The sequence below is a fragment of the Caloenas nicobarica genome, chromosome 2, assembly GCF_036013445.1.
Source record: "Caloenas nicobarica isolate bCalNic1 chromosome 2, bCalNic1.hap1, whole genome shotgun sequence".
Classification (NCBI taxonomy): domain Eukaryota; kingdom Metazoa; phylum Chordata; class Aves; order Columbiformes; family Columbidae; genus Caloenas; species Caloenas nicobarica.
In genome coordinates, this window is record NC_088246.1 from 140,251,300 (window position 1) to 140,263,442 (window position 12,143).

The window sequence follows — 12,143 nt, forward strand, 5'->3', positions numbered from 1 at the left end:
TCCACCAGCATAGAGAGGTATCATACATAGTCAGCACCATACTGCACTGACGGAGCGATACAATGTCACTGAAGGAACATTTCTGTAGTGAAAGGAGACAGAATCATAGAATGGTTTGGGTTGGAAGGGATCTTTGAAGATCCTAGTTCCAAACCCCCTGCCAGGTACTGGAAGGCTGCTATAAGGTCTCCCTGGAGCCTTCTCCAGGCTGAACAACCCCAGCTCTCTCAGCCTGTCCTCACAGCAGAGCTGTTCCAGCCCTCTGATCATCTTTGTGGCCTCCTCTGGCCCCTCTCCAACAGGTCCATGTCTTTCCTGTGCTGAGGGCTCCAGAGCTGGACACAGGACTCCAGGTGGGGTCTCACCAGAGCACAGGAGCAGAATCACATCCCTTGACCTGCTGGCCATGCTGCTTTTGATGCAGCTCAAGATAGTTTCTGAGCAGCAAGCACACATTGCTAGCTCATGTCACTGAAAGAGAAACAAGCGAGCTACACAGGGACTCAAGAAATTCCTCCTCCCATCCCACAAGCTCCCCAAAAACCAAAAGAAATATAACTAAGAACAAAGGAAAGAGAACCGTGAGAGATCTCTGAACTAGAGGTGCTGTCTGCGGAAAGGAATGAAAGGCCTTCCACTAAGAAATGAGAAAAAGCCAGAACAAACATACATGGGAGACCACTGATTACAGGGAGACAGCTCTGACCAGGCCACTGTGTTTTATTATTTCTGTACTCATTTGCATCCTTCCCCTTCCAATATCAAAAATACAAGGGAGACTTTGCTCTACTCAGAGTCCTATTTTTTCATCTACATTGTCTTTCAGTTCAGAAAGGACTGCAAGCTTACAAAGCCTGGAAATTCCTCTGGTCCTAGTCCTTGAAATAAAAATACCACACCAATAGAAACCGTGGAGGTCACCTCTTCATCTAGGTCAAGAAGAATGGAGAATTCAACAGAAAATGTTCTAAAGTCTCCAGAGCATTTTCATGGCCAACAGAGGAGCAGCTATAATTCAAAACTACTGCAAGACGATGAGCCATATAAAAATTATTTTCTGAACTACTAAAAATTTCCTTTTTTACATAATATGTATGGACACAAACAACAAAGAGAAATTAATTCCTTAGCACTGGAAACTAGAATTCTGATTTCCAACTGAAAGGATAAGATCAGGCACTTCCAAATCAAGGCAAGTGCAGAGAATTTAGTTCTGTTTCCCATTTCTGAGAAGTCATATTTCAGATGGCAACGTAGAACAAATAAAAACCTTATTTATTTATTAAAGCCAATATTTTGACTCTTGCAAACTCAGGGAAGTGAGTACCTCATTGAAGTGTTTCCAGCTAGGCAAAACCAGATCAATATCCTTGAACTGAAAAATACAGCAGAAAGCCAAGAACTGCAGAGAAAGAGAGGCCACTTATTCAGGCATCATCATTTGCAGCGCATGCAAAAAGTCCCGACAGAATAAACACTTACAGTGCTCTCTTCTCTACAAAACAACTCAAACTATTGGGGAACTCCATATTGATGACGTGTTTTCACTGTCTGTATTTTTCCTCGGTTTGTAAACAGAAGACTTGCTTCCTCTACCCTTTCCACCTGTAACCTGTTAAAGTTACCCTGGGCACCAACAGTCAAGATTGTTTCTCTCATATCACTACTATAAAATTTTAACTAATTCTTTAAGCTCCACCAGCCTCTCAATTAAACTTCCGTGCTTCCAGCCTTCAGTTTTTAATAAGCGTTTACTCCTGTGGCTACAAAGGTAACAAGATTCAGACCAAGAAGGAGGTGTGAGTCTTACCTCATCCAGAGTCTGCTGGTGCAGACCAGTGCCCCGTGCTCACAGGCTGAGGTTCTGCACGGATGAAGAAAGAAGCAAATTTGGGAAAACAGCGGTGACAGGAGCAACAGTTCTAAGCAGCTGCAGGAAGAAATATTCTCCTTCCTATTGCTTTTGTTCTTTCTGTTGTTGGGGCCCTCTGAGGGAAGAACAGGAGAAATTACATCTCCTTTGTTCCTTGATGCTGTGCTTCATTTCCTTTTCTTGTGCTAAAGGTTAGAGAAAGGAGAAAGTATTGTTCCAAGGAATGGGGAGCCAGAGGTCTAAGGCAGCTGTGGGTTCATTCCTAACAGGCAGGAGACTACAAATCATGAAGAAATGAATCATCTGGGACTTATGCTTTCCAGGTATTTTTCTTCCAGTTATGAAGGTTGACTGTAACTGCAGAGGAAACAGCTGCTACTAGGACAGACAAAAGAATCAATTTCTTTTTCATTTTGAGCATTTTATTTGAACCTAATCAAAAGACCAGAACAACAGCATTTATAAAAGGTATCCAGAATAACAAAGAATCTTCTGTTGATTTCAAGTCACGTTACTTACATACAGAAACTATTTCATTTCCGTAGCTTACAGTGATAATGATCAAAGGCACCTGCAACTGTCTTGGTTGCACATGCACGGTGGTAATTATGCATGCAAATGAGGAAATTAGACATTTTTGTGGTTGATCACCAGTATAATTACTATAACTGAATATACGATCATGGTAACCGTACACACCAATTACACATGCATGCAGTTTTAAAAAACCAAGCGTTGCATTCCTTGTCTCTATTCTGATAACGTCCTATGGAAACACTCCTCCACTGAAAAAAATAAAAAGTATTAACATTTTAAAATATGTACAGTTATTCAACTGTCTACTGAACATCAAAAAAATATAACAATCCAGTAATTTTGTTTTCCAAGCTGATATATCAGCAAAATCTCACTTGAAAAGAGTAAGATGTTTAAACACAGAATCTTGTTCCTCCTTTCTAGATGTATTGACCTATAACTTCAATAAGATATTAAAGAATAGGTAATTTGAAAAAAATAATGCATAGGATCAAAATTTTTAAAAAGAGCTGAGCTAAATTTCCAGTAGCTCATCACAACTATAACAGAGTGGAAATAATTTTAAAGTTTGGATTTTTATCAACCTAAACACTTAAATATACAGGATTTGATTATGCTTCAGACCAGAAGAGCTGGTGCATTCAAACCCATACAAGGTATCTTTCTAAGTTACCTAAACAACAACATGGAAAATACACTTTCGTCTCTCAAGCCCAGATTTTGATCCATCCATATTAACATAAGGAACAATTTTGCTAGGGCGACAGCATTTATTATTAAGTATTTCAAAGAATATGACAGGAGTAATAAAATATTTAGATATTGCTGTACTCTGGCAGATCATGGCGTAGTCGTATTGCCTTAAGCTTCTCTACTTTGATTTTTGTTCGCAACAGTTCTTCTTCCAGTTGCTGCTTTCTTTTCAAACCATCCCTTTTTTCTTGGACATAAAGACCAATTTTCCTTTGATTTTCTAATATTATTTGATGCTCTTCTTTCAGCATTTGTAACATTTGTGGGTCATACGCACACATTGGTCTAAAGCGTTCTCCAACCTCAAGCCTAAAAAAATCATCTCTTCTTGGTACAGGAGAGGGAGACATCATCACTCTCATGTCAACTGAAGATACTGATGTTGAAGGAGACCTTTCCATAATATGCACCAGCTGGTGTTCTTCCTCTTGTTCTAAGTTCTCATTTTGATGTGAGTCTACAATCAAAGAAGGAGGAGGTTTGACATCCTCTTCTGATTGCAAGTCCATCATGACTGCCGCGGGATGGTGATCCAGCATTGCCTGTGGTGAACTGGTACCAGCAATTGTTTCTTTATCGATACTAGCACTAGAACACACAAAATAATATTTAAATAATCCATTAAAAACTATTTTTAAAAGGTGTAGCGGTAAGTAACCAAAGCTCCATTTGAAATGCTGCTCTGCTATCCATGCCTGGGACTCCACTACACGAACACCACTGGACCCCATTGTTCCTTCCACCGCACGCGTACAGCCCTGGCTCACTGAGATGCTGCTGCCAGAAAGGCAGTGCGGCCAACACACAACTATCCTGCAGGCCCTTCTTGGGACACTGGAGAAGCAACAAGGGCTATTAGTGACAAATGAGAATAAAAACCAAGCAGCAGCAAGTCATGCAAGCGACAGAGGAAAGAGTTTATGTGATATATAATGTGGTTTCAAAATGGCGTTAATTTAGGTTGAGTGGACTGTGGCAGAAACGTTTCCATGTCCCAAACTTAACTCCTCCTCTTCTAATGTGTTCCCTGTTTCTGATTCATGCACCCAAGTATTTGGATTTTTTTTTAATGTAAAACAATCACTGAATAAAATTACACAAAGAGCCTTGGGAGAAAAAACCAGACCCCGAATAATGACCCTGTCAGTAAATTAGGGAATCAAGCTAATCCTGGCTCCTTCTCTTTGAATCCATGATCTCAATATTTTTCTGAAGCTTCAAGAGAAGACACAGAAATGTTTCCATTAAGAACAGCCTATATTTCTGTGCGTTTCTTTTCGAAAGTACAACGCCCACTTGACTCATCTGTGTTTGTGTAAACCGAGTCAGCAACACCTCAAATCGTGACTTGACATCACATCGGCTTTGATATCAATAATGGCTCAAGCTGTTCCTGCCACTTCTCCACCATCGGTTGTGCTTGAAACCCTACACTTCTGCACATCACTCCTCTATTCAAGTAACGCTTTAAGCCAGATCAGCTTCTTGATCTGTTTTACAGTACAGATCAACAAAGAATGCTTTCAGCACAACTGGGAAGGCAGTATAATGTAACACGGGAACCAGAACATATTAACTTGGTACCGATACCAAAGACAGTGCATCATCGTGGCCATGACTGCCTAAAACAGAGGCTGTAACCAGTGGTTGCAGAGATGAGACATTCCCCAGCCCTTGAAGAACTGAGCTGGTGCTGGCAGCTAAAGGCAGCAAGTAGATCCGTGATTACTGTAACATTCACGGATGCTCCCCAACCCTGGAGGACCTGAGCTGCTTTTTTTGGGGGTGGGAGGTGTTTGTTTACACTTTTTAAACTCCTTGTGTAAGCCCTACAATCCACAAACTGAGAAACACTATCTGACTACTAAAACACTGTCCTGGTTAGCACTAGATGCGGGTTCAAATTCTCAGAAGCAAAGGAGAAGTTTAATTTGTACATCCTATTTCTCGTGTTAATGCACTAACTCCTTAATCAAAAGTGGCATGATCATCTCTTCTGCATTGCCTACAGTCTTCAAAACTCTTGTTTTAAAATAAACAAGCAGTCATGCTTGTAATTTCCAAAAGACCATGATCTAGTCTGCCATCCATTACCATGAAAGTGCGTTTTCTAGAATAAAAGAATGAAAGCTTCTCTATAACTCAATTGCAACAATGTTCAACAGGGTCAGAACAATATATTTTCCAAAAATTAATCCTGTCAACCACCCTATTTTCACTAAAGATTTAAAAAAAAAGGTCCATCTGTAGCAGGTATTGAAAATAGACCTTTCATTTATTCCCTGAAGAAAATGCCAGGATAATCCTAATTCTATTGACTGTTACCTGAGCTGCCTATAGAGTACCAATTATATCACCTTACTCCCTCCTCCTCCCGTCACAAAGCTTCACCTTTTCCTACATACCCCTTTCTCACATTCCTTTTACTCCTCTCTCCTGGAGCATCAGAAGTATTATCCTGCACACAAATTTTCACTTGTGTTCCCCAGTGCTGACTGTAATTCCGGGTTTCCCCCCCTTCACAACCGCAGCTTCTAGCACAGCTTCCCTCCTCCTTATTTTCTGGCTCCTGGCCAGCTTCTAGCCAGGAGAAAAGTGGAAACAACCAGCAGGAGAAGCAGGTCATCCTGACAAAAGGAAACAGAGACAGAGCAGAAAGAGAAAGTGAGAGAGGTTAAAGAGAAGAAAGACAGGTAAGATTTAGCCTAACACAGGCTAGGGCCTCTGAACACTGAAAAATCCATCTCTTGAGTGTAATCCACACAGAACTAGAAAAATCACCAAATCTTCAGGTAACTTTTTTTTTTTCTTAGAGTCAGTCTCTTAAAAGGAAAACAATTATAGACAGCAAAGAGAAAGAAAGGAGAAACAAAAGAGCCGCCTGCATGGTGGTTACTAATGTTTCTGACAACTTGACTGAAAGACAAACAACAGTTACCACAACTGGGGGATGGTGTTTATAACCCTGCAGGCACCCATGATTCACCAGGTTTTGTTTAATCACAGCAAGCTAGAAATTGCTTAAAGGTGTGATTAAGAATTTGGATTCATTATAAGTTGTATTTCCCTCCTACAAAACCTGTGCCATATCCTGGTGAGTTAAAACCCAATACAGGGTGTTGAAAATTAGGGTAAAATGCAACTCAGAGTTAAAATTAGAACTACCAAATAATGATGTATTTTGACAAGGAAAAAAAAATAATCTTTTAAATTATACTTTCCTCCTTCAGCGCACAGTGCATCAGCTGTTCCTAGGAACCATTTTGGATAAGCAGTAATCAAGTCAATGTTCCCATACCAATAAGGGACTGCAAAAAATATCTAAATTATAGGAGACAAACTATGGAGATCATTAGCTCTTAATCATTCACAAAAAGCGTCAGTGCTTTTTATAAGCCGATCTACAAACCAAAGTTCTCACACTATTTTTTTTTCCTCCTTACAAAAGTTGGTAGTCAAGACACTGCAACCTTTATTAGCGCAATTAAAAGCCCCCTTTTGTTCCAGAGAATTCTTTGGAACAGTTCCTCCAGGGGCATTCACCAGGAGCAGCAGCACAGCCCAGTTGCTTCAGACTTCTTTACGCAAAGGACCCACAACAGCATATTTTTAGAGCATCTGGCATGTTGGGATTTAGACAATTGTTACCATTCAGTTCAACCAGTGGCACCATGAATCCAATTCAGCGTGTGTGCGCATGCCAGCTTTTCTTAGAGTGTTACGCTGCTGCACCGGCTATCGGTATATCTGATTAAAATACGGAAAGTTCACTTCCCATTAATCTGCTTGGGAAATCAAGAAAAATCAGAGCTTTTTCCAGGTTGCTGCAGAGTTATTTGACTTTTTTTTCCCCTCCTCCCTAGCTTGCTTTTTGTATCTGGAGCAACCAAAACCTGACCCAGGCATTTTTTTGATCCCTAAAGGACCAACACAGAACCAGCAAAGTGTTGCAAGTCAGATATGAGGGGTATTAGCCAGCTGTGGGAGAAAGCCTGCATGCAGCCTGCCTGTATTATGTCTGACTCAAATCTAGACAGTGTGTCTCACTTTACTGAGCAGTAAAAAAAAAAAAAAACAACAAAAACCCAAAAACAAACAAACAAAAAAAAACCCACAACAAAAACAAAACCAAAAAAACACCTACCAAAAAAAAGAAAACTTCTAGCGCTGTACCTCTCAGTTTCTCCCTGTATTTAAACTACCTAACATACAATACAGAACTGCTTGGAGTTTAGACTGCAATTAGCTTTGCTCCAGTTTCAGGGAAACGCCATCAATGCAAGAAAAGTATAATTTAAAAATCATTTGCACTCACAAAGGCACTGTGGGGTGAGGACTCCAATTTTTTTTTAAAAAAGGATTGGAATCAGTTAAAACATAACAAGGAAACATCAGAGTAAATGAGAGAAATAAAGTGTATGACTAAGGTTTCTTAGCTCTGTGAACTAACTTTATTACAAACCCTATATAAACTAGTAATAGTTCCATATGTTGCAAAATGACTGCAGTATTACCTTAAATGGAGGAGAATAGCCATCACTTTGCCAGTGTTTGAATAATCTGCCTATTAAAAGGTAGGGGAGGGGTAAAGGTTGGAGCTACTATTTCTCTTTGATTCCCTCTTAACCCTCACTTTCCAGAGTATGACAAAGAGTCTGAAACAGGCTTTGAGAGAGAGCTGAAAAAAATGAATGCAGTGCTAAGTGCCCATAAAGCTTCCCATTAAAAAAAAAAAAAAAAAAAGCAATATTATTTTGTCATTGTTTCCCCATTTGGGTAATTTCTCTGATAAACATTTCCTTTAGGAGAGCCTGACCACAAGCAAAGCGTTACAGCGTAGATAGGAGGCGCCATAATTTTCATTCCATAACAAAATAAAAAGAATTGTCTCACCTTTGAACACCGCTCCTGTCTCTTAAACACACATGGGAAATCTGTGGAATCATCTCCACAACTTTCTTGGTTGGCTCGGAAATGCTGCTTTTACAGTCTGAGTGAGTCTCCTTTTGCTGCAATAGCTCCTGCTTGGCATATTCTTTGAGCCTCTTGTACAGCGTGCGCAGGCCCTGTGCAGTGCGAGGAGGGCGATCTACTCCGATGGCATTGTAGTTATCAGCTATGATATCCCAGCATTTGTTTTTTTCCACTATTACAGAATGCTTATTGGTATGTTCCTCGAGAATTTTAACGTACGGCTTCACGAGTTTTAGCAAATCGAGCTTTTCAGATAAGGTGAAATTAGAAGATCTGGCCTTCCCAACCATTGTTAGCTTTGAATTAAGGAAGCCGTTGCCGAAGCCACCATGCAGTCCCTAGCTCTGCTCAGCTCTTTTTCACAAACAGAAAAAGATCAGGCTTAACTAGGCTAGTCTCATTTAGGCCCACGCCTACAAGGGAGGGTTTATTAAAATTCCTTCAGCTTAAGCTGACGCAGGTTCAGGAAATCTGCTTAAGCCAAGCCTGACCTACATAAGGCTTCAGACTGAAGACGACGAGAAGAAACAAGCAAAATACACTTTTGTATGAAGAGACCAGACATACGCAGGATTTACAAACATAAAGGTTTAAAGATTAGCACGTTACCCAGCTAAAAATTACCTAATTTAGCTTGAGTAACAAGCTCTGACACATCTCCCCAGCTCCCTCACACCCATCTCGAACTGAAACCGCGCTCGAGATGATTTTACACGTAACGGTGTCCCCCAAAAAAGCAACAACTGCTTTGTGCGAGGCACGGGGCGCTGCGGGGGCGGCGTGGCCGGGGAGCTGCTGGGGGAGCTGCTGGCACAGCCCCTGGCAGCGCCCCCGGCCGCCCTGCGCCCCGCCGCCATTTGCATAGTGCTGGTCCTGCTGTCACTGAGGGGCGGCGCCTGCTCCAGCCGGGTACGTTACACTCAGGCGCGGGCTCGCAGCAAAGCTGAGCTTCTCCTGCGCTCGGCCGCCCGCTGCGGCTGCCGACACGGGGGCTTCTTAAAGAGGCCGCTTCCCCCGCCAGCGCCGGCGGGAACCGCGGCGAGATGCCGGGGAGCGAGGCCCCGGCGCCGCCGCGCCAGCACCGAAGCGGCTTTTTGTGAGAGCTTGGTCCCGCAGCCGCGCCCGGCGGGCCGGGCCGCGCCGCCCCGGGGCTGCAGCGCCGGTGTCCGCGGCCCCGGGCCCGCCGGAGCGGCGCGTACAGCGCGCAGGCCGCCCGGACACGTTCGCTGGGGGCGTTGTGGGCTGTGCGTACCGGGATCCTCACCGTATCCACCAGGAAACAACCTGCTTCATAACAACGCTTCCAGGCGTTCTTCAGGGATAAAAATCTGATTTTCATGCGTTTCTCAGGTTTGCTCGAAAACGTACCACCTGAAGCCAAGTCTTCACATAAAAACACGCGCGGGGTTTTACGTTTCTGCGGTCTAAACTAAATCGACACATCAGAAAAACCTGCCGATGTAAGGAAAGGTGCTCCCAAACAGAAAAAGCAAAAGCCAAGTTTGAAAAATGACGTACATGACTGAAAGAGTCCAAAGGGTGGAAATAAAAATCATTTGAGAGTACGAAGCTTCCCAAGCTTAACATGTCCAGCCTTGAAACAAGGGAGTCTGGAAGGGGGTTAAGGAAAGAGAAATCTAATTATAGTTTAGGATATCTTAAGGCTATAAAGATCTAGGTATAAACCTGTTTGCTCTAAGGGGAAAAAAAACACCACGAAAACCCAACAAAACAACAACTAAGCAGACACAAGCTGCATTCAAAACAAGAAATTCAAACTAAACAAAGAGAGACTTTTAACCACTAAAAATCAATTAGCATTTAGAATAACAAAGCACTTTTGGAACAGTTTCTGAGACTTGGCTTGTCCATACTACCTAGCAAAATTGCAAACAGTCCACTTTGCTGGAATTCCTTTCAAGCCAAGGTTAAATAAAGCATTTTATAGTCTGAAGCCCATTACACTAGAATTTGAGAAACAAAACACTCATGTGGTTAGAAGCACTGTTTGAAAAACATCACTTTTAAACACCTAATCCTTCCCTATTTCCCCACACTTTGCACTTCACTAATATTAAGCATGGAAGGCTGGCGGGTTTTTGTTTTGGTTGGTTGGTTGGTTTTGCTAATTTATGCACTTGGTTGTTCTTCAGTAACTGAAAAAAAACCTTAAAATAGAATGTGCCTCAGATAGTTTAGGCTCTGGCTGTATGAGAACCGAGGAGTCAGAGGCGAGCCTACACCGTACCCTCTACTGTGGAAGCAGTTGTGCACTGCCCAGTCTCTTGACTTTTTAGTGACAAAAAGAAAGAATTCAGTGTCAGGTTCTGTGATTAAAGGCTCCCCCCTTCAGACACAAAGAGCTCAGATGAACAGCGTCAGGCAGAGGAACCCCAGTAACCCAAATGAAAGAAACAGTCCTCAGTCCAGCTGCTCACAGGGCTGTAAGAAGCACAAGCAGCCCATTGGGCTGGGGGTCACACCCAGACGGACGAGTCCTTGAAGAACCAAAGGCAAGAAAAGGGAGGAATGAAAGTGATTTGGGACAGAACAAGTATAGGAAAACACTGGGGGAAAAAGGGATAAAAAGGGAGAGGTGCATGTGAACAGGTGGCTGCTCAGTAGGCTTGCCCAGCCATGCCCTGTGCCTGATCTCTGCAGTTTGTCCTAGCTGCTTGTTAAACTACATTTGTACCTGATTTCCCCGGTGAGGAGAACTTCTGCTCTGCGTGCATGACTGCGCATGGCAGCACACATTGCAGCAGCCACGGTGCTGCCACAGGTCACAGGGGTGCAGCAAGCAGAGGGCAGAGCCCACGCGTGCTGCTGGCACCTGTGTCAGTGTGTCCCCTCTGGCAAACACCACGCCAGAGCAGCCAGCAAGTGGCACAGGAGCCAAGACTTGGAGCAGCCTTGACTCTGGGCCAGATACCAGGGAGACTAGAAGGTCTGAGATTTGGCTGCTGGAGGGGCCAGAACACCTGGGCCGCTGGTAAGGTCACAGAGCTGGACCAGCTGCCAGAGACCCAGTGCAGGTCTGTGAGGAACTAGGAGACCATGGGATCCAGGGACCAGCTGCTGAGCACAATAAGAGCCTGAGGCCACTTGCTGGAAGGATCCATATCATACATGTATGTATTTCCCACAAACGGGCTTTCATCCCAGTCAGCCAGCGAATGGAAAGGATGAGGCCACTGATGCTGCTTGCGTTTGTGCAAGTGCCACATTTTCTGCGTGGCAGGCCATATATATACATATAGTATGTACACATGTACGTGTGCCTCTTGGGAATACATCCTTATGGACCTGGCCACAAGGAACTGCAGCAGTCTCCTCTGTCCTGGGCTACCAGATGCAGCAGCTCCTAACACAGACCTATCTGAACTTGTATTACTCAGTCACCTTACAGCTTCATGTTGCTAGAGAGACCAAGTTTCCACACTAATGCAATTATAGCAAAATACCGCTACAAAGATTTCTTTTGAGTAAGTGCTTGAAGGAATCAGCCTGAATTACATATTGTTCTGCAGGAGTGTAAAATAACCCTCGTAAAAACAAAGTTGGCGGCCAGCCAAGATTTTTTCCTTCTTTTTTTTTTTTTTCCTTTTTCAAATAGCTCTGCTAATCAGCCTAAGGTCACATCAGTACCTGGATGAGAAATCAGAGCAGGTGAGACACCTGGATATTAATGTCATATATAGACTTCTTTGAACTAAAACAATAGGTGTAGTTCCAAGACAATCACAAAAAAAGGAATGCTGCAGCAGTCCACCCTTCATCCTACACCTTCCACGAACACCAGCACTTATGCAACACAGCGCGCAGCCAGTTCAGGGAGATGATCCAGCTACAGACTAATCATTTTTTTTTCTTTTTTGGCAAGCATAGAGTTTAATAATTGGGTTAAGTCAACATAAATGTGAGACATTGCCAAAACAGAAATTTCTGCTTACCCCCAACTATGTTCCTGCCCCTTCACTGTGCTGATATGAGCACTCACAAATCT

The 12,143-nt window shown here is 43.0% G+C and overlaps 2 protein-coding genes across 2 annotated transcripts in view; both read right to left on the bottom strand.

Moving 5' to 3' along the window:
* The window catches only part of RAD54B (RAD54 homolog B), a 63,253-nt gene that overhangs the window by 35,890 nt on the left and 15,220 nt on the right, over nt 1–12,143 (bottom strand). The gene's annotated exons all lie outside the window — the stretch shown is intronic.
* On the bottom strand, nt 2,297–8,687 carry FSBP (fibrinogen silencer binding protein). The gene is made up of 2 exons (XM_065628645.1): nt 8,057–8,687; nt 2,297–3,751 (listed from the first exon to the last, which is right to left on the bottom strand). Exons 1-2 carry the CDS (start codon nt 8,425–8,427, stop codon nt 3,226–3,228), a joined length of 897 nt encoding a protein of 298 aa, XP_065484717.1. The 5' UTR covers nt 8,428–8,687; the 3' UTR covers nt 2,297–3,225.